Genomic DNA, 23,818 nt, shown 5'->3' on the forward strand with positions numbered 1-23,818 from the left:
CTCTTGGTTTTGCCTTCCTGGTTTCCAGTCAGATGAAATCTGTTCGTTTACGAATGTTCGCTGATATGCTAAGTGGCTGACTCTCCCTTCTTTTTAATATCTTTATGTCTTCCATTTACTGAGATCGGGGTGGTATGGGGGTGGACCTGGACCTATTTTATAGTCTATGGGGTGAACAGAAACTGGTTTGATGGAGGCGGGAGGGGCTTTGCTTTTCTATTTTGGTTTATTGATTGTTTTTGTTCTGTTACAAAAAAATATATGTAACTATTAAATCAACTAAGATTAATAAGAGGACCAAAGGGCAAAAGTATAAGAGCTTTTTATTTACAACTGCATAACAGGCACCTTAAAATTCATAATTGTACAAATTTAACACTGATGACCATGTAGCCCCAACGTTTTACTTGCATTTAATGCACAAAACTTGATAAAAAATACAATATTTTATAGCCCATGAACTCAAAAGCAAAAGACTGACCAACAAAACCCCCAAAAATGTCACAATTTAAAACACAGGAAAAGTCGATGGTAATTACACAAGCATGGTGTCAGATTTTGTATTCTCGAGTTGATCATGCTACAAACAACAAGTTTTTCCTTTGGTGACAACATGATGTATGAATCCTTTTAAGACTGAGACGTAAGAAAAAGAAATATTCGCTGATGTTAACATCATTTCACAGGTAAAACGTTGAAATATCGCATTCACAAGTGCGAATAACTAATATGGTTATATGCTTTTTTATTTTTATTTTCTATTTACATTCAAACAAATTTTTAAAACAAAGGCGCTTTTCAATGATATAAAATGTCAGAATAAAGCTTTGACTTTATATCTCAATGTGCTCGGACTTTAAACCCCAGTTTTATATTTTCATGATAACTTTGCCACAACTACCACCATGCACTCTTCTGTTCTGCAGAGGTATTAGCCACTGTGATAACACCCACTTATACAAGTAGAAAGAATGAGCAACTCTTTGCTTGCTAGACAGAAAATATTTTTAGCTGGTGTGGAAATCAGAAAATGTAGCAGCTGGAGACCCAGATATTGTCTCAGGTGTTTATACCTTGTTGAACTTGACGGTGGGTCAATATTAGACTTATTAGTTCAACTGAAAAACAGCTTTAACTAAATGATAGTTCTTCTTTATCATTCCTATGCATCGGTAATTGTTTGCTGTGTTTTGACTGAGAAGTGGCCAACTCAGCTCAAACAAGTACAGTTTTAATAGTGAGTCTTACTGTCCTGTGTTCAGGACTGGTTCAGTAATCCCAATCCCAGTTTGTGTGTTTTCTAATGGAACAGTTCCCTTTTCACAACTGCAATAAAACACATTCCTGTGTCCTCTTCCTCCTTCATGCCAAACTTCCAGCAGTGTCAGCTTTATGGCCCTGTCAAAGAAAGCAGCGGGAGGCCAGAGGAGGTAGAGGTGGCGGCAGGACAGGCACAGATAGTCCTCAACTATTTTAGGAGAGCTGACATTTTGAAAAGTCAATCTCCAAAGCTGTGCCCAAGCGTATCTCTGCCTTTGATTGAACGGTTTTACTTCTGCACAGTTCCCTGATGTTTATGGCGTGATGCTTCCCAAAAGGTCAGGGGTCAGATAGCCGTCTGGTGTCGGCATGGTCTTTGGGATTATCAGCTGGGGGGCTGGTGTTGAATTGGGTGTCAGTAGGAGGCTGTTCTGCATGTCAACACGCTCCACCATGGTGTAGACAGGAGCAAGGGGAAGAGGACTTGTGGGTGTAGTGTCTGTTTCGTGGTGAGGAGACGGGGACATTGAACAGCTCGAGTCTCCCCCTGCCTCACAGGGTTCACACATATCTCCTGGTGACCATCCCGGGCTTGTTTTTCCTGCGTTGAGCTCTGAAGTGTAACCTTGATGATCTGGATTCACCACAATGAGCTGAAACTCCTTCTTTTCTTTCTCTGCCTTGATATCTTCCTTTGTGTCTTTGTTAACGGTTTCCTCCACCTCACTTGGCTCCTCAGGTGACAGCAGCACACTGCCAGACGATCTTACCTCACTCACCTGGGTGTACAAAGCTTCTCTGCCAGGTGTTTCAAAAGGAGGCTGTCCGGTGGTGGGGCTGTGGACCTGAGAGCTTGGCTCAGAGATCCCGTGGAGTGAATCTTCTTTGCTGAGGGATTGATTTAGGATGAGAGGATGGAAAGGTGATGCTTCCAGGTCGCTGGGGAGGTCTGGGTCACAGCAGCTGGCCCTGCCCGAGTCATCGTCTCTGAAGCTGATGGTGAGGGGAGGGCTGTTTGAAGACAAGCAGGATTGCATGAGACAGTCCGTGTCCAGGTCTGTCAGTCTGTCGCTCTGCTCCTCGATGTCTAGATCAATGAATTCCACCCAGGGGTCGTTGTTGTACAGCTCCGGCCTCAGATCAGAGGGGCCGCCCAGGATGGATGTCAACTCCCTCAACTTCCCTTTCTGTGAGACAAAGACAATCAGATTCAAACACTTAAGAAGCCACATTCAGTAAGAGCAGTCTGGTTTATTACTTATTGGACCCCTTTTTAGCTTTGGCCTTTCTATCACTAACATATAATTGTTTTCATCAAGTTAATATCTGATCATAAAGAATGAGTTGGCATTGCTAAGAAGAAGTTGGATGGGTCAAATAGCACAAGCCATGCACTGACTGTAGCTGATGTTTCATGCATTAACTGAATGCCATGTGATAGATGTGGTAGATGCAAACTATTAGTGTCAGCAGACAGCTCCGGTGAAACAGTGAAGTACTGAAGGAGAACAAGCCCTGACAATGGCTCTTAGATCTTAAATCTTAGATCTAAAAAGCTAAGCTGATCCTACTGCTTCAAACTCCACCACTAAAGCACATCCCTGCACACAAAAAGGCGGCTTTGTATAGTATATTGAACGTGCATATTACCCAGTTTTTCCAAAACAGAGTTTCATTGCGTGAAATTAAGTATTTTAATTTTTCACAAAGTGTTTCAAATTATTCTTGAAATTAGGAACTATGCCTAAACTGAGAGGGTTTTCCGTGGGCCGGAAAACAGCAATCTTTTTTTTAAGTAATATTTTTGTTCTTTTACTCCCTTTTATTTTATAGAGGAGAGGACAGTGGATATTGTAGGAAACTAGGAGAGAGTGGGTGAATGACATGTGGGAAGAGGTTGCAGGCTGGATTTGAACCCGGGCTGCCCGCTACATGGCGCACAACTTAATCATTAGGTGCGCAGAGATCTTTTAACATTTTGTTCTAAGAAAAAATTCAAGCTTGAACAAGCATTCAGACATGAAGATGAATACCTTCAGTAGCTCAGGGTCAATTCCTCTTATTTTAGGTCCAGGAACAGGAGGCAAGAGAATAACCATCAACCTTTGGTAAAAAAATGAATAAATTATTAACAAAAAGAAAAAGTTTAATTTGACATTTCAAACATCAGATCACAAAAGAAAACATTAGGCTCCAAGAATAGCATAGAGGTGCACAGACAACATAAATGAGCAGTTACAGAATGAAACAGAGACACTGGCTTTTTTCAAGGCCAGGTAGCAAACAAAGAGAGCTGTGCAGTGTCTCACAAAGCAGCATACTTTTCATTATTCCCTGCCTACACTGATATTATTGTGTTTCTAAAGCACTTACTTTTCTTGCTGCAATATGATGACCAACATCAGGATAGCCACTAAACACAGGGCACCGAAGATGAGCAAGGCCACCACTGGGAAGTTCGACACTGGTGGAAAAATGCACACAAAAAGAATGAATGGATGAGAAATTGATAAATTGTTCTGATGGTTCAAATATGGCAGGTAGGAGAGCTGTCAGATGTACGGTAAGCAAGAATATTTATTCAGGGTGAAAAGGACATTCAGCTGCAGCCTCTATTGTTGGAATGTAAAGCCTCTATAACAGCCCTTGAAACAGTCTTTTCATCATGCCTGTAAGCATAGCAGGAGCGTTTACCTTTAGATGGTATGTGGACGAAAACAGAGTCACTAAATTCTCCGAACTCCTTCCCGCTGAGCATTTTGCACCGGACCCGAACTTCGTGGTTGACGTTTGTTTTAAGCCCGTAAACAGAGCAATGTTTGCCTTTCACAGATTCGATCTGCAGTGAAGAGAACATAGTTTAGATTACTGAAGGGGTAAAACAGCATGGTTATCTTCACGTATATGGAGCATTCATGTTTGACCATCATAAACATCAGGTGTTTTACTCTTAGTGATCACAGTCTATAAGCTTTAGCAGATGCTACCTCTTGGTTTCAAATATATTCATGCCTTGGATCTGCAAACTATCATGCGGCCACTCTTAAGTCTTTGGTTGTAAAAATAAGTCTGATTTTAAGTAAGTGTAGTTTTTTAACTGATCCTACTTCTTACTCAATGTATTTTGTAAATTATAGTAAAATTGAGTAAAGACACCCACCACTTCCCACTGGTCCGAGCTGACATCACGGTACTGGACCTCATACTGCAGGATCATCCATCCCATCTCCACATCTGCAGACTGAGGAGGCCTCCAGCTCACCATGATGTCATAGTATATGCCGGTAAAACTCATATTCAGCTGGGTCCAGATCAGGCTCACTGGAGGATCTGGTTGCACTGCAGGACCGGAAAAACAACACAAAAGACGAATCATCAGCAACAAAAATCTGTGTCCTACCTGACAGCAAATTTCTAGAGGTAACACTCGTGGACACATTCTGTAATACAGCGTTAGTTGGTCGAGGAGTCCTCACTTGGACCAAAATCCAGGGTAAAAAAGGATCAAACTACTGTTGCTGAAACCATGCATTTGAATCCGCTGCTTTCCACAATGTTTTTTCCGTTTTTTACCCTTTGCTTTCCCTTGTTCAGTTACACATGTAAAGCAATAAGACCTTGCTCCCACACACTCCTCCCACACACCTGTACGCTGCAGCTTTAAGAGTGAAGTAGGGACCTGAACTACTCGGCTGACCCTGAGACAGAAAGAGTTCCTGTCTTGTCCTTGCATTTTGTCATATTTGAAGCAAAATTTCAGCATGTTGTGCAAATTTAATTCAGAAGCAATCAAATCCATAAATTCCAGAATATTTGTGTCAAGCAGATATTAAGAACTGTCTACTAACATTTGATAATTAGCGCTAAAAACAAAGTATAGCTGAGGGTGACGTCAATGTAATAAATTAGGATAATCTGGTGGGTCATCTGGCTATAAACAACATATCTGATGATCATTTAGCTATACTGGAGGGCAGCTAATGGTGACATACAGACACTTCCTGGTTAACGTAATCCCCAGTAGTTTTGCATGCCCGTGAAAGAAGCAAGATTAATTTACAACCTCAGATGCAATTCAAGAATGTCTTCCCTGACGTTTTCCGGTCATCAAACTTAAGGAAAATAACAATAGAACATGGGAAACCCTTGTATATTGTAATTTTCTTCAAACTCAAGTCATGCCAGTCAAGCAGTTAACTCACCGATGTCTTGAACATCGAAGAATTTCTCATCATAGAGGATTTCTTGATCCCTGGAGCGGAGCTGCACGCTGTAATAGGTCCAGATTGATGTGTGGTGTTCGTTGAAGAAGCACTCGTTTGGCCTGTCAGTGCTGTAGTGAGGACATTCACTCCACTCGTTACGGGATGTTTGGGGAGGTTTGCTAGGGGATGGAGGAGAACATCAGTCTAAAAATAACATTCACAAGAGGAAAGGGGGGACAGGAAACAACTCTTCATTCAGTGTACAAGTCTTCTCAAGAGAGCAGTTCCTTTCACTTTAAATGCTCCAAATCCCCTGTTGCTCGTAGCTTTATAGTTTTAGATTTAAACTGCTTTTACAGATCGCACACTTCTTTTGAAATACAACAAAGACCATGAGGTTGTTCGAATGAAGCTAGTCATCCTCTAGGGGGAGCTGATAAGCTTCTCCTGGATACAACTCACTAAGTCCAAATGTGAATTAATCAACAGCTTAAAAAGTCCTCAACAGATGCACTATTTCCTCCATTTATTAGTATTTCTGACAAAAACATTTAACTTTAAGTGTTTAAAGCAGGAACCATTAGGCCTTAGGTTTAAAACAACATGCACTTGAAATGTCACAGAGTATTGAAACATATTGTGGGTTTAATCTCATCATTGGAAATTAAGTCAAAAATAGAACAATGCCTGGCTTGTCCTTGAAGGCCTTTCGGTGTTCACACATTTATTTACTTGTAACTTTACTCACTGGAAAGAGGAAAACACTGCCATGCCCTCAGTTTTACCATTTGAAAGTAAGATACTATCTAAAAGCAAAGTGCCAGAACAACTGGACTTTTGCCATGTCAACACACACCGAGCAGGTGTTTGATATTCGCAATAAGGGTTAGACACAACAATTTAAATAGTTGTAAAAGCGGTGACCCTGCTCGGCCTCAATCAGAGCAGCGGTTGAGTAAGACAAAAGAAAAATGCAAAGAGGGAGAGGATGTCTGAAAGATATGTCTCTCTTTTTTTTCCGTCTGAATGGATTGCAAGAAAATTCAAGTCTTGTTTAGTCTGACTTTTATTATTTATATCTAACTCATCAGTTGTCTGAATAAGGAAAAATTGGAATGCTCCATCCCGGTCCACTTTTAAAAAACAACTCAAGCACCACTTGTTCACTGTAGCCGACAACCCCATAACTCTTCACTCTATTGGACTCCCAGGCTCTTTCACTTGTCTCGATCTCCTGTATTTTTTGTTGTTGTTTTCTCACTCAACTTTTGTAAAGCGACCTTGGAAAGTCAGTATATGAATTCAGCGCCTTTTTTCCTTTACAAATACAACACAGTTTCAGTGTTTAGCTGCGCTCAGAGCCGTATCAACAGAAACTAGGTCAACTTTTGGAACATTCAATACCAAGAACAATAAGAGGAGGAACTAACCTGACTTTTGACATCTCCTTGAATAAAATAAATTATGAAACCCACAGAAGCTTTAAAAACAGACGTAACGTGCCTTTATATGACTTTTCTCCCTTGCAGAAATTGTGGTTGTTGGTGCTGCTAGCACAAAAATGCCTTTAGGTGATCTGTGATTCACTTGATTTCTCTTTCTTTCATTTCTTTTTAATTGTTCTATATTTTTTGTATGTGTGTGTACTTTTCAAAAGAAGAAGCTGTGATTCACTTGATTTAGCAGCTTGTAACAGTAGTCTTCCCTCAGCCCACCGTAAATGCGTCTCTCCCAGTGTTACGGTTTTAAAAGTGACCCTGTAAACTGGAGACCTTCAGCTGAACGTATCAGTGTTTGTGGAGTTTACACAGCTGTTGAAACACAGAGGGAGTTCCTGGGAATGCAAACTAGTTTAGTTTTTATTAAGATTTAAAAATATCCTCATCAGATATTTAATGATCGTCTAAAGACGTTTATGAGGGATGCATCCAGCTGAAAGTCGGCAGTTAACAGGGTCGCTGTTTAAACCAAAACACCGGCCGATCTCTGCCACAGCTTTTTGAGTTCAAAAGGATTTTAAAGCCGTGTTGAAACGCCTTTGCTACTCGCGTTTATCTCCTCTCACATGTTGATTCAGTGAATCCATCTGTGATGAAATATGGCACCATCTAAAACAGCGTGAGCTGAGTCTCTTCCATGCTAATAGGCTAACTGTTGTGTTGCTCATAATGATACCTGCCTGTCCGTCTGCTTCTATGGTGTCATCTGTGATGAATGGCATTTGTCTTTGTATTACTGCCCTCTACTGGTCTGGTGGTGTAGTGCATTTACTTATTTTTTTCTCCATACGTCACTGGCCTGATTTGCACAATCTACCCGGGACTTCAGCCCACGGCTGATTTTGCAGACTACAATGGGCGCACAGAAACCTTTTAGTTCAGGGTAAAGTAGTTCTGGGGGCTAAAAGACCCTGGAACTCTTGGTTGAAATGCACCTTTTAATGGACATGGACTCTTAAGATGACATTAAAAGAGAGTCTTGTGTGTTTTTTTATTTTTCCTAACGATTCTTTTAAAATAGTTTGTACACTTATAAAGTTGTACAAACTTTTATTTTCAAGTGTCTTTCTATCTTTAATACTTGTTTGTTTTTATAGATCAACGTGTTTCTGTCATTTCATCAAGTGTCCTTTTTTAACCTTTCAAAACCTGCAGGGTCAAGGCTCGTTATTTTTGGTTGTACTACATAATCTAGCGTCTGTCAGGTGGACTCAGAGTAACAAGAGAGTAAACAAAAGATCTTCCTATTTAAAAAACATGTGTGCAGGTAATGATGAATGTTTCCCCTCACTCTTTCTTGATGTACAATAAGCGTAAATCTCCTGGCTCCGAGAGGTTCTGGAAAGTTCCCACATTCCATCTGCAGCGGAAAGTCTCCATGTTGGCAGAGAAGCACCCAGTGAGGTGTGGGGGTCTCTGGGGGAGGACTGTGGGGAGACACAGTGACAGGAGAGAGAGAGAAAATTATTACATATCTAATTGTTTTGGATTAAATCTGTTTCGTTAAATAGTTTGTTTGTAACCGCTGTGACTCATTGTTGCCTTTGGAGAAGACTGTGCTCCACTTCAGTCATGATATATGTGACTCCAGTGAGCACCCCAGCCGCAGGGCAAAAATCAGCTTTTTCCTGGAAGTCTTTGTTACAGCTCTTCAAGTGAAAGCTGCAGAGTTCACTGCCACAGCTGTCAGGGAATATGTTTCTGTGTACTTAGAAATCTGCAATTTGGATCCTGTTTTCAGCCCACATTGAAACCATGTAATCAGGGCAGAGTTTCTCAGAGGAGCTGTGTCCAAATACAGTACATCTGTATTGTGTTTACAAAATAAGAACACTAAAAACAGCTGATAGTCATACGGAAATAACCTGGTATTTACGTGTGCTGTAGACAAAAAACAAAACAAAACACTAAGCCTTGGAAAAGTGTGATAATAATTGTTTTTAACGTCCCAAGTCTTGAAGTCTACTGAACTGCCTCAAACAGAACAGACTCAACATTTGATCTTGCAGACCTCTTCTCCTCATAAACATTAGAGGCTAAGAGCTTGTTGTTTTATTAGATACATCAGATAGTGTAACACAACCAAATCCACACAGTTGTGTCCAGAGTTATAAAGAAACCATGTGTGATAAAAAATGAAAGAACATGGAGAATGAAGAGGACCGTATCTCTTCTCTGGTTCAGTCACATTGATTCTGATCTTTCATTTTTACTGCCCACTGTGACAAAATCAATGGAGTGCTATGTCAAATTTAATTGGCTGTAGCATTGATCAGATAGTTTGATTTACATCCATTGGTGCACATATTGAACATGTATTGAGTTTGTTGTGCATATAAAGCAGTAAAACACCAGGATTTTGAGCACGCTAACCACGTACAAAACACACTCATGGATTGTAATGCATTACTCTGCAAACGACACTACTCTAGCAAGAGCTAATGCAAGAGTGTAAGTTTAGCATTGAGTCTGGACCAAGCAACAATCTCCAGCCACGAGAATTGAAGCCAATGCAGAAGTGCTGAAAACTGCAGTTTATCGAGTGTCTGCTTGTGGCTGGCTCCAGAAGTACAGGAAACCACATACACACCAATTCAAAAAGCCGATCTTTACAGCAGAAATAAACATGTTTACAGCCTGGTACAAAAAACGAGTGTAGTATGGATAGCTCATTTCTTGATCGGCACACACTGTACGGAGGTGAATTTTTTCATAACACTACGATTTCGAATACATTAGATTATGATTTTCCATTACGAGGCTCAAAGCCCGCCTCTTCACCTCACACTCGCTCAACAGCAATTATGTTGAGTTTAGCATTTACAATATGGCTGCCGCCGCCGCCAACTGGCCTCAAAACAGTGCTTCAGAAACAGATGGGTGACATCACGGATTCTACCTCCATTATTCATACAGTCTATGGTGTTCACATGGATTCCTTGGCTTTGGGAGTCAGCCTTAAGTGGACACTCAAGGAACTGCAGTTTTGACCACTTCCACATTGGCGTCATTTTTTAGCAGTGACGGTTGCTGCTTTGTTAGCACTTGGTCACAAACAATATAAAAGTTAATTTACTGACATGAAAAATGATAATTGGCCAAATTTTTCAAAGCTTTCAATTTCCAGTTTCCAGCGATGCACAAATTCTGGGCGTTTGAATACACATTTTAGCATAATAATCTTAATTCAAGGAGCTACCAAGAGCATTACACTCACCATGCATGTGTAGAAAAATATCTGCATGACATACATAACCATTGAGAAAATCAGTTTTGTCTACAGAAGGTGAACTGTCCCTTTAAGTAAAGAGCTGAGGGGGCCGTTTTCATTCCATTCAGTTGCTGATTGTATTACCAGGAGGTGTTGTGATCAGTGGTTCTGGGGACAGCAGCAGTAGTGCTGATGACAAACACTTCATGGAGAAACCACACACACACACAAACACACGCACACGCACACGCACACACTGAGTAGGCTTGAGCACTGTGACGAGGGAGGACAAGATGGCTCCTTTGCATCAACGCTGGGAGCAGATGATGAATACCTTTGGCCTGCTCAGGACACTTCGTGGAAGGAGAGCTACAGGTTAAAAATAACCTGTTTACCAGATCCTCTGTCCTCCTCAGAACTGTGCTTAGCTCAGGATTAAAAGAAAAATCAATTTGACACTCAGCTATGTGAAGCACTTTTATGGCTCGCTTCATCCTGATAAATCATAACAGCTGGGCGTTTTTTCACTTGTGAGTGTTGGACAGAAATACATGTCAAAGCAGCAATTTCTCCAGATTAATTTATGGTGTATTCTCATGGTGTGTGTATAGCAGGGGTGTCAAACTAATTTCAGTTCAGGGGCCACATACAGCCCAAGTTGACCTGAAGTGGGCCGGACCAGTAAAATCATAACATAATAACCTATAAATAATGACAACTCTACATTTTTCCCTTTGTTTTAGTGCAAAAAAAGTACAAGAACATTCGGAAAATGTTCACATTTAATGAACTATCATTCTACAGAAACAACTGTTGTAGTTTTTGCCATGCTGACACAGTGTGTAATGTTTACTGCAAAAGAACACAGAGACTATAATAATGAACAAGGTAAAGTTGACTATTTTGGACCCCTCAGCTCAAACATGAACAGTCTGCTTGCTGGACAGTGTTGTATGAAGGGATAGTGTGAGTGTTAGTAGTGACTGAGTGCACCTGTAAGGCATGCACATGTATGGTAAGCACGCGTATAATTTGTGGCTCCTTTTGAAAATTGTGGATCCACCGTTCCTGCTGTAATAAGTTTAGATATAAAGTCTACATATATGTAAACTTTAGTGCTAATTGGATCATCTTATAGTGCTTTGAGAAAAAAAGTCCCGGAGCGCTGTTCAGGTGCGCTCCATCAGCGCTATGATTTTATGCGACCCCCAGCAAACAAATCTGAAATAGTAGTTACTTTTATTGAAAAAGTGCAGTAAATGTCTTCTCTGTAGTTTTTTCACTTTGCAAAGTTGTTCCGCGGGCCGGATTGGAACTTCTGGCAGGCCTGTTTTGGCCCGCAGGCTGCATGTTTGACACCCCTGGTGTATAGTACCTGGACACTGAAACTTTTTTGTACTGCTACACCCTTAGTCAATAAGTCAGTATGAAAAGAGTGTGTGCCTAAATCCCATGTAGTGTCTAATTATTTAAAAATCATGTTTTTTTCTTGAATTCCTGAAAAGCATCGGTTTTGGATTTGTGAGTTTTCAGCCAAACAGCTATGAAATGTGTTTTGGAAATAATGGAGGTATGTGTGACGACACCGGTATGTTTCTGAAGCGCTGTTTTTAGGCCAATTGATGGCGTAAGCCATATTGGAAATGTTGAACTCAACATAACAGCTGTTGAGCGAGTGTGACGTAAAGAGGCGGGCTTTGAGCCTCCTTGCCAACAGCTGCAGTTTTCCCGCCTGTCAATCAAGTCAGCTGTGCTTCTCATTTGAAGACTCGTAATCTTAATATCTTTGAAATTGCTGCATTATGAAAAATAACCCCATACAGTGTATGCGGATCAAGAAATGAGCTATCCAGACTACACTCAAAGTCGTTTCACAGGCTGTAAAAGTGTTTATTTCTGCTGTAAAGTTTGGCTTTTTTGAATTGGTGTGTATGTGGTTTCTGGTACTTCCAGAGCCAGCCTCAAGTGGATCCTCGATGAACTGCAGTTTTTAACACTTCTGCATTGGACTCATATTTTTAGACCGGATGTTGACGCTTGATCTGGTGTCGCAGGTGTCAGAATACATGTCTGAATAAAGTAAATATGCAAACAGTTTAACACCAAAATTGCTTTAAAAAATATAATAAATAAATAGTTACAGTGTATTGCTCCTTATTTTGACTTTAGTCCAGCTCCACATGCTGTGTGAGCGGTCTGCATGTTCTGTTACTACGTGTGCTCTTAATGGCAGAGAGTTCTTTCTGGTAAAACTAGAACAACTTGCAAACTGGCTTCACTTCAGTGTCTGTGCGTCCGTGCTTGCTGCTGTGTTTGCTCAGCAGCTGCCACACAGAGTTCACTTCTAGCGTAAGCAAACATGAGAGCAGCGGCAGCCGAGCACTTTCTGAACACAGCCATCAGAGCTACAAAGCAAACACACAATTTCCAAGACCTTATTAGCGATTCAAAATGCATTCTCATTACAGGTCTCCTCTTTCCCAGGCAACCATACTGAGTAAACATGTTTACAGCGTGATTTTCTCTGAGTGCTGCCCACACAGTCTATTTCAGGGTGAAACAAAACATTCTGCCTCAATCTGTTTTGATTAGCTCAGAGGCATTTCCTCTTCGCCATCATTTCAAAGGAAGCAGGAAACAGGAGTTAGCAGTAATGTCCTTTAAAGAACTCGCTCATCCCTTCAGCCATTCCGGTAATTCTTATTATTTTGTTGATACAGCCTGCAGATGATAACAAGTGTTTTCTTATTACATCTATTAGCATGCACACAGCGCTTTGGTGGGAAGCCTTTTTAAAGTCTTCCCTCTGAGCACACAGGACAAACAGTGATTAAGAGAGTCACATGATCACATATCAATCAGAGCACTCTCAGGGGGAAATACTTCATCCTCAGAGTGAAGGAAAGCCACTTCCTCCCTTGGCGGAGCACCACAATGCCCTAATCGGTCATTACTGAATCTTTTACAGACTTAACAAGCTCAATGAGGCAAAAGACAGAAAAAAAGCTGTCACTTGTTTGTGCAAAAAGTCACAGTATGACCTCTGCTAGTGAGCATATGCAGAACTCATGTCCCTATTCCTATCAGCATTGATCAGGTGGGAGCAGGAAAGAAAACTTGTCCTCCACAGCAGGGACCTTTCATCGAACACAGGACCTCCAGTGAGTGAAGTCAGAGGAGTTATTTTAGGCGACTGTTGTTCTAAAAGAAAACTTCCCCTGCAGTATTCATGGCTTGAATAAATATAAAACACTTTGTCATTCTGATGTTTCCAGGAGCTTATGGTGACGACAGTGTGAGGCGTTTTCAAGGGAAGTCATTTCCAATGAACAACTCAGCAACTGATCTGACTGTATAAGTCTGCACTCCTACTTACTTCTACAAAAAGTTGAATAAATCCCAACATTGTGTTCACTGGTCTTCATTATGTGATAGATTTTTGAAGACAGGGGCCACACACATATGTACATACAGTACACTACCAGTCAAAAGTTTGGAAACATTTTCTTGTTCAAAGGTTTGTATTTATTTTAATAATTTGAAACACTGTAGATTAATACCTATTAAGACATCAAAACTATGAAAGAACATATATGGAATTATTGAATGAACAAAAAAGTGTTAAACAAAGCAGAATATGTTTTATATTTTAGATTCTGTAAAGTAGCCCCCTTCTTCCTTCATGACAGTTTTGCACACTCTTGGTATTCTCTCAGTCTGCTTCATGAAGTGGTCTCCTGGAATGGTTTCTAATTAACATGAGCCTTGTCAAGAGTTCATTTGTAGAATGACTTGCCTTCTTAATGTGTTTGAGACCATCAGTTGTGTTGTTCAGAGGTAGGGTTAGTACACAATGGAAAGCCCTATTTGACTACTGTTGTAATCCAGATTATGACAAAACCAGATTATTTCATAGTTTTGATGTCTTCAGTATTAATCTACAATGTTGAAAATAGTTAAAATAAATAAAAACCATTGAATGAGAAGGTGTGTCCAAACTTTTGACTAGTAGTGTATACACGTAGATTTTGCACAACAACAGGCTGTTGAAACAAACTGACAGACACTAAGCATTCCACCTACTCGCTGAAGGTTCATGTTCCAGACTGTCACCTGCTGTGTTCACACATTGACTCAAACTAACATCACACAGACATCATGCAGGAAAAACGTCAGCTTAGAGTCTGCACCATAGACTGTGTAGATAATGGAGGTAGTATCCACGATGTCACCCATCTATTCCTGAGTGCTGTTTTGAAGCCAATTGGCGGAAGCAGCCATATCAGAAATGATAAACTCAACCAAGCTTAGTGTGAGGTAAAGAGGCAGAGTTTGAGTCTCATAGCCAACAGCTATGTGTTCCCGCCTGTCAGTCAAGTCAGTCATGTCCTTATTTGGGCAAAACTCGTAATCTTATTATATATCTTATTATATTATATATTTATTAATGCTGCAAAGATCGTCTTCTTTGAATGGGTGTCTATGTGGTTTCCAGTGTTTCCGCAGCCAGCCTCAAACGGATTCTCAATGAATTGCAGCTTATAACACATCTGCATGGGCTCCTTATTTGAGACCAGAGGTTGCCGCTTGGTCTGCACTCACACAGCCACCCCTACGGGTCAAGGCAGGGACACTTTCTGGAGGGAAGTGCATGAGGGTAGCTGCTGCCGCGAGACATCTTAAGAGTTGTCTTTGAGAAGCTAATTAGGAATAATCATCAAGTCCCCCTTTTTTTAATTCTTCAACGAAGTATTGCCATTTCTCCTGCTGGGCCTGCAGCCATTAACCACAACATCACAGTTTGTTGACTGATTACTGTTTAGATCACAGCAGCGAATCAGACATGTGACTCAGGCTGTTAAGAGTTTGTAAACTTGTTCTAAAAGTGTGTTTAAAAAAATCACAACTGATTTGAATTTGGCAGCAGGTTATCAGTGCTCACACCCAAGTATGGAAAAAGGGAAAGACGTGTCTGCACATGCAGTGGGATCCAGTGCCAAGGACATAAAATGAAAAACAGTAAAAATGAGTAGCAGGGGACTAAGAGTAGAGGAGAACGTGTCCTTTGTCCACGCCTCTGCTCATTTACCCACAGTGTTGCGTAACAAGACAAAAGCACAGGATGTCCTTCTGTGGATTAAATGGTGAGTACAAACATTGTTTACATCTGTGAATAAAAACTCGGCCTATGTATGCAAATACACATCCTTTCTCCCAGCACTGAGAGGCTGTTTGGAAGAAAGAGGGCCTCCACACACTAAACAGCTTCTCATTGTTCAGCGGTGGAGTACTCTCCGCTCTGCAGAATTCCTGGTAAGCCACTTCACTAGAAATCAACTGGCTGCTCCATGTGACTCTCTGAGGAGAGCTTGGCTGCTGTGCAACATTTTTTACAATCACTTTAATGCAAAGAGCAGGAACTACGCAACTATAAATGTGTTCTACTTTCCAGGCTCAGAATGTCCTGTCGCAAAATAAAGCAGATTTATCTCAGACATTTGTTCCATCTGATGTTCAACTTTTGACTCCAAACAAAAAAATGTCAGCATCCAAAAACACTGCAAAACATTTCCCATGCCAAGAACAGATTATGAAAGAACCCCAACACAATATGTTAGATTAATCATAAACCTACCTTAAGTTAAAAAAAATAAATCCAGTTATACTTGATACTATGCAAATTATTTAAGATAAAAGTTGCAATGAACAACTAAAATATTCACAAACATACCTTGATGGGAGGCTGATTCCAGCGCAGAAGCAGAAAAGATGTGGAGGAAAAACAAGAGCATGGTGAGAGCGGCAGCCATGGTGTTGAGCTGTCAAGGAAACATGTGGCAAATGTTACTTTCTCTGTGCCGTCCACCCAGGCTGAACCACACTTCACATGAAGGCCCAGCCCACCACCATCAAACAGAGACACTCCTCAGCTTTCAAAGAGGAGAGACGGGCCTCGTCCAAAAAGAAACCTTATTAAGTCATAACATTTTAAAGTGCTTAGTCAAATAACTGCACGTTACAGTGTGTGATTCATGCTCCAATGTATACATCAGACCTTATCAGGATGTTCTATACAACATCCAGCTGCTCTGAACTCACTCAGCAAATATTTCGCTAGATTCTTGGAACACTTTGAACTCTTTAGGACAAAAACCCCAGATACCCTTTTACTATCTAAACCTTTAATCTGTACGTTCTCTCTGCTTTTAATTCATGCAGGCTTCAACATCATGCACATCTTTAGTTTGCATAACATAAAGATAACCTGGATGTAAAGAGCTTTTTTAAAAAGACAGTCTCTGACAGTAAAGCAAAACAAACAAGTCATAAAAGCATCAGGTTTCACAAGTGAAAAGAAACCCAGATGAATGAAAGATATGTGAGCTACTTGAAACTATATATTTGAAAGAGCTCACTCAGCTGACTTAATCTTATTTCAAATGCTCATCCAATTAACAACACTTGTATGAAAAATCTCAAATTTTCACGCCTGAGCTGAAAATGAATCCTTAAAGGCACAGTAAGTAATTTTCATGCTGTGTTGATGTTGATTCTGGTGAACTCTTCAGACAGACTGCATTTCCCATGAGCACCATCACCCGCTGTGTTCAATTGTTATTCCAGCAAATGATTGGAATACAGATCTTCTTTTTAATCCTACTTTACTCTCTTGGTTGATAACTTACTTCTCACTGACAAACTTTACCTGCAGAGCTCTAAACAGAGACACTTCAGGGTAAGGAATAAATATCACTTCAAACCTGAACACAGAAATTAAAATCCAACATAAAAGGAATAAACAATCATGTCTCTGATAATCTAATTTTATTATGTAGGTCATGGTCCAAACTCCTCTCATTGCCTTCAAAGCTCTTCACACCGACACTTTCTGCTGTTTTTATCACTTATCTTTTATCTGACATTGTTACTTCTTTCCTTGTTTGCACTCTGATTACATCTTTCAGCAGCTACACCTAAACAAATAGGAAGCTTTACGCAGAACTCACACTGAAAGAGCTCCTCCAGCCGCAGGCTACGCTCCTACTCTAAACTTTGACTCAGTTTATCCCTTTAGTTTCACACTGGAACCAACACTCAACTTCAAGTTGTCTCAATGATACTTTGAATTTTTGACACAGTTGCATCATCTCAGCAGCTACACTTCAAGTCCTTTTGTTGCCTTCTTGTAAACACTTCATCTCTCCTTTAAGCACTTTCATATGCATTGAATATTATAGAGCTGTTCAGACTGAGATGAACTTAAATAAGTGCTTCCACTTAAACCACAACTTCAGCAACATCCATTTTTTAACTGCCACATTCACTTAATTTAGTCTTTCTGTTCATACTGAGACTTACTGAACTTCTCTGAGTGCTTCAGTTTAGCTCAAAACATCTCCTTGATCATTTTTCATAACATCATCATCATTGAAATATGCCTAACGCATGGACAGAGACTTAACAATGATTTACGAAATGTTTGCTCAGTGTAGCGTACGTTATTTTCTTCCAAGTAGATTCAGACAGCATGTCAAGTGAATAATCTAAATTAAATTTAAGTGTTGAATTACAGTGCACTGCATTTACTGGACAGCAGGGAGTACCAGCAGCAGTAAATCAGAATGGGAGCATGTTTTATTCATGGTTTCCACACTGATTACCCCTCCAGGAGAGGCGTGTTTCCAAACAGTAAACAGTTTTGTTACAAACGTGACACTAATCTCCAGCCGACAGTGCTGGGCTCCTGCCAGCATGAGTGAAATCCACCCGTACTATGTTCTCAGCCTTATTTACTTATATGTCTTGTTTACTCTTCTTTGAATGTGGTTTCAACAAGAATTAAAATATTTCCACTTATATTATTTCCATTATTTTTCAGCCTTAAGTTTGAGCTCTTTGTGTTAGAGATCCCTAAAAAGTTTCTCAGCCTGAGTTTATTAAATATTTTCTGCAAAACATCTTTCTCATTTTTCTGAAACGCCTCATTATTCTGAGAAAAACAGCATCTTCATGTTCCTCTTGCAACCTAACACCCGTCTAATTGCTGCTTTTACAATCACTTCAAGGCTTTAACATAATTCAAGTCCCCACCCAGAAATGTACGTCACTGAAGGGATTTTGTGAAAAGAGTGTACACACCTGAGAGGTCAGCTTGTAGATCAGGTGTGCTAAAGGTATCAAATGTTCTCGACCTAGTTTTGTGTTTTTCTTTAAGGTGGACTCAATGGAAACGTTTTCACGGCCAGTAAAGCACAGAAACACACGGATGGATCCATTCATACTTATATCACTTATAATACAGGGAGGAGTTAATGCAGCTTGATAGGTCGTTACAAGCATTAATACTCGACCCGCAGTGCTGAATCATTTTTAATTTGATTTATTAGAAAATAAAGGTTAATCTTAATTCGATCTCTCAAATAACCACTGATGACTTTATTACTTTATCAAGCTCTGCTCCGTTTAGTTACAACATGGGAATGTTATACTGAGTGGACACGACTTGAATCTTATATAAAGGGTATTTATAGCTTGCTTAATCATACGATTAAGGCATTTAATATTCTTTACATTCTGTTATAAATAGGATGCATGTGCTGCTTCATTACAAGTCACTGGACCAAATCTATGATAGAGGGATGTTTAAGTAAAAAAAAAACAGCATGAAGAAAATATATATAAAAGCAAACAAACTCACTCATTGCTACATGAATATTAAGAAACACAAAATTTAACCTAAACCAAAATCTAACCTAAATTTAATGGGGAGAAAAAAGAGAGTCCAGGTAAAGACAGGCAGCAGTACACTATCACCTGATGAAAACCATTGGGTCTAAACTTTGTGATTATTACTTGTTTGTGTCTTCTCTTTAACACAACCAGATCTACAAAATATTTATCCTCTGATACACAATACATTCTTAACAGAGGTTAGAATTTAAAACTAATGCTGCATACTGAGATTCTAGTTTTGGGGACACTTTCATTATAAGTCACTCGCTATGACATGTATTAAATCTGAGTTCCTCTTTGAAAGATATGAAAACTGACACCATACCACTGATTTATAAACAATCTGAGTGAGGGGACCAAGCGGCAGCCTCAGGTGTTAAAACTGTCGAGTCATACAAATATCTTGGATCTGCGTTTGATTCTAAATTGAAGTTTGATGTCAACGTAGAGTCCATCGTCAACAGAAGCCACCAGAGAATTTACCTGTTGAGAAAACTGAACTCTTTTAATGTCAGGGTGAGGATTTTAAGTCTCTTTTATTGAAAGTCTTTTAACCTTTTCTTTTTATCTGCTGGATTAATGGCTTACTCATTAAGGAGAAGAACAGCTTGCAGAGCATTGTTAAGGTTTGCAATGTCAGCCATTACATGTTCTTTCTACTGAATTTGTACTGATGCCTTCAGCTCGCTGTTTTTACACACCCTTGAGGAGAACTAATCGTTACTCCAAATCTTTTATCCAGTCTGCTATCAGGCTTTTAAACTCAGGCAGTAGTCTTTTTAGTCATTTTAAATAGCATTGGTATGACAAAGTAGATCATATTGTCTTTTAATCTTTGTCTTATCTTACTGTTATTTATTTCATATAAAATTAATCAACTTAGTGCTGTCCTTCACAGACCCTCTGGTCTCATGTACAGATCCGGTGCTTGACTTGTAGCATGTATATATGATGGATGTGTTGTAAATGTTAAATGTTAAATGTTGTATGGTAAGATATAAATGAATTGCCCTTCTTGGGATCAATAAAGTTGTTTGAATCTGAATCTGAAAACTGAAGCCAATACATGAGTGTTACAAGCTGTAGTTCCTCCAGTGTCCACTTGAAGCTGCCTCCAAAAGCCCAGTTCCAATTCAAAAAGTTTGCAGCCTGATTTGAAAGATGGTTTCAGTCTGTATGGCCTATTTCTCTCTTCGGACACGCTTCAGGGTGAATAGTTTAAAAAGTCATTTGACGATATTGAGGCTACAAGTTTTGTATAATTACACATAATGAGAGGTGCGGCTGACATACTGACAGGGGAGCACACTGTAGCTGTAAGCCAGGAGCCTGAAGGCCCAACTCAATGCCTCTTGCTAGGCTGATTCAGCATTTCCAATACGGCGACCTCCATCCTTTTGAAGAGTGGATTCAATCGATAATGGCGATAATCCTCTAACACATAAGTGCTAGAAGCTGCATTAGTGAGTGTTTATGTTTATGTGTAACGAGTAATAGCTGTGAAGTCCTGGCTGAATTCACCTTATGAGTTTGGCCTTGTGCGTTCGGCATCAGTCAGACTCTCTGTTAGGTAGCTTTACAAGTGCAACACGTTAAGCATAATCCCTGTTACGAACCTTTCTCTACTTATGAAGGGTTACTCTGAGGCTACATTCTTGAAAGTTGCATTAGAATAACATTAATTTACAAAAGTAGAGATAGGAGAAGGAAGAATGTTCACTTCAACAACAAAAACTCGTAGCGATGGTATTTCATGTAATCTCTGTTGGACACACAGCTGAGAGGAGACAAACATTCACACTATGGGTTTTCTCATGCTGATAAGACGGACTCGCAGACTAAACCTGCTGCAGAAGCCTCAGACATGGGTGAAAAGGTTTTGGACTCTACAAACAAACTCAAGGTCTTAGCAAAGATTGTGAGAACCTCACAGTCAGGTTTTAAAATCTGGGAGCTGCTATTTCTTGAAACATTGTCCTCAAACGTTTACGTATCTCGGCTGTCACAGTCAAGCAGAAGAAGGCATTTTAGGTTTCTGAGGTTTGTGGGGTGAGATTTTGAAATTCTGTGAGATTGAGAGCTTAATCTCTTTCCAGCAAACGGTTGTTATTTGATTGTGATTACATTATGTCACACAAGGTGAAGAAACAGCTGTAATATGACATCTGAATCAATCAACATGAGAACATTCAGTTAAGATCAGCCTAAGGCGTGCAGGGTTACGGTTACATTGCAGTAAATATCTTCTAATGCTATCATGGCCGGAAACCCGGCCATACATCTGTATTGACTTTCACTGAGTAGAACAGGAAGGGTCCGGCCCTATAGCTCAACAACAGTGGAAATCCCCTCTCGTTTGAAAAACAGAGATATAAGTGTTTGTGTTCAGTTTTCATGTTTTCGTGTTTATCATGTGACTGGATGTGGGTTTGCCTCAATCAGAGCGAACCATTACTGTGAATCTGTGTACATTTATCAGACTTTAACAGGAGCTTAACGTGACTAAATCAAAGCATACACCTAAGCCCCGTGGGAAACATCAAAAAGTAACTGCGTAAGACAGCAAAGCATGAAAAAGTTGAATTTTTCTTCGCCTCTTTCTTTGTTTATCGTTCTCTTTTGGCCAGCAGCACCGAGCTGTTAGAATTGCAGTGACAAATCAACATGATCAAGTTGTTATTCCAAATACTTAGTGTCCTTTTGTGGTTCTTTTCTTTAGTCCCACTTTTTCCACAAACTCCATGCTAATGCAGTTTTAAATATAACATTACAGTGTTTCTCTTTGGATGTATTATACTCATCTTTTAGGGCATGAACTCCAAAAAATGTCTGTTATCTGCAAATCATTTTTCCCAGCGCTTTTGTACAAAGACATTTTCTAACTAATCTGCGCTTCTGTATATCCTTTATTATTTTATTTGATGCATATTTATATCTTATTTTATTATTTCTTCTATTAATATTTAATTAATTATTTAGTATATATAATGACTGAATTTCCCTCCCAGGGATAAATAAAGTATTTCTGATTCTGATTCTGATCATTCAAGCAGCCATCGGTTTATGCAATCAAGTGCTCGATTAGATTCAAAATCTACATATTGTGCATGTTTTTTTCGTTTTCTTTGTCCATGCAAAATGTGAAAGGAAAAAAATCCTCACAAACAAGAAGCTGCAGCAGGTGACCAACTGACATTTTCATGGAAAAACTGCACAAGCAGTTGAAAATGTTTGTCCAAACAGTGCTCAAATTCATAAAACAACCAATTTCCCCAGTTCTAAGGAATAAAAAAAGATACTTTCCTTCAAAAACTGAATAATAAAGTAACTTAGGTCCTTAGAATGTGAATTTAACTGATCTTACCAGTGCAGATTGTAATCTTTTTTCAAAGCTACATGAGCTGCTTTTGTAATGCAGGTTAAAATACACATACTTAACTTTCCTTCACAGCAGTCTCACTTTAATAGAATGTTTTTTAACGCTTCACAGTCCAGGCTCATACCTGTCTCCCTCCTCCTCTCTGAGATTGTGCAACAATCATGGAGAAAGTAAGCAGACAGCTTTTACACATTCATATCTAAAAGTAAGTACATTTAACATTGAGGCTGTAGGACAGTAAAGACTTCAGTTTACCGTTCTGGTTGGGTCACAGAGGGATCCTGGTCTCCATACAGCTGCGTAAACACACAGGACCACACAGGACTGACATGAGAAGCAGCTCACCGCGGTGCTGGACTTGGCAGCAGTCTGATCCCCTTCCTGGAGGTCTGAAGGGGATCTCTGATTAAAAACCCGATAGTGAAAAATCAAAGAGGTCCCAAGTCCCTCGAAACAACCCGCGAGGACACGCTGACAGACCCAGAGGAAATGAGTCTAACCGAGATGGTGAATGTGGGCTGGATACGCTGTCGAAGAAACCCTACTGACTGGCTGCTGCGGTGTGTGTGTGTGTGTGTGTGTGTGTGTGTGTGTTTTGGAGCAGACGCACAGCTGTTGTTCAGGCGGCGCAGAGGAGGGCGCCATCTGTCGGTGAAGACAATCCACTGAGCGTCATGATCACCTAATAAAACCATCAGTCTATGGCTAGAAAAAATCCTGTGGGTGAGATTAAAATAAGTAGTTCACATTTTATAAAGTAACCAAGCACTTTATTCAAATTCTGTGAAGGAGTTACTTATATTTTTTCGTACTTCTACTTCCCTACATTTCCGAGGATACTTCTTGGATCAGGGGTTCCCAAACTTTTCAGCCCGCGACCCCCACTGCCCCTCAAAGTGATGTAATGTGGCTTCATTTAGCGGGTCTGCACAGAATTAACCTACCTATTTGAGCATGTGGCTGCGTTTCCTGTACCTTTATGAATTAACAAACTGATACTGATGCTTTTGACAATTAACTGTTCACTAACCCTAAACTTAGGAGTCATCTGGTATAAAGAAAGGCAGAAAACTCATTACATTTTCTATTTTCAAGGTTTTACTTCAAGGTAAGCTACTGTTTTGTCAATATATTTTACTATAATGGGTGAAATGTACTAATTCTAAATAACTTTTAAAAAAAAAACATTCATGAAGACATCTCACGACCCCCCATTTGTGTCTGCGATCCCCCAGGGGGTCCAGACCCACACTTTGGGAACCCCTGTCTTAGATGACATTTCATCAATCACGAGTTTCTTTCTTATTAAATGAAATAATGTAAAGGGTTGGAATACAAAACCATGGAAGCCCTAAATGGACATCATTAAATACATTTTATTGTCTTTGTTTTCTCGAGATAAAAACTTAATTTCACAAGATTTTTCAAGATTGTAACTTTTTTTTTCTCTTTATCTCGAAATAACAAGCTTTGTTTTCTCCAAATAATGAGAAAAATAAGTCGAGATCCAGAGAAAACGGAGAAAATGAAA

General features: G+C 39.8%; 1 protein-coding gene across 1 annotated transcript; it reads right to left on the minus strand.

The window, feature by feature from the left end:
• Nucleotides 1-305: 305 nt before the first annotated feature.
• ghrb (growth hormone receptor b) lies at nt 306-22,858 on the minus strand. Its single transcript, XM_034710404.1, has 9 exons — nt 22,543-22,858; nt 15,907-15,994; nt 8,256-8,391; nt 5,463-5,644; nt 4,421-4,599; nt 3,955-4,099; nt 3,634-3,724; nt 3,294-3,363; nt 306-2,447 (listed from the first exon to the last, which is right to left on the minus strand). The coding sequence occupies exons 2-9, from the start codon at nt 15,983-15,985 to the stop codon at nt 1,575-1,577; spliced, it is 1,755 nt and encodes a 584-aa protein (XP_034566295.1). The 5' UTR covers nt 15,986-15,994; nt 22,543-22,858; the 3' UTR covers nt 306-1,574.
• Nucleotides 22,859-23,818: the final 960 nt, after the last annotated feature.

This window comes from Notolabrus celidotus, chromosome 19 (assembly GCF_009762535.1).
Source record: "Notolabrus celidotus isolate fNotCel1 chromosome 19, fNotCel1.pri, whole genome shotgun sequence".
Lineage (NCBI taxonomy): Eukaryota > Metazoa > Chordata > Actinopteri > Labriformes > Labridae > Notolabrus > Notolabrus celidotus.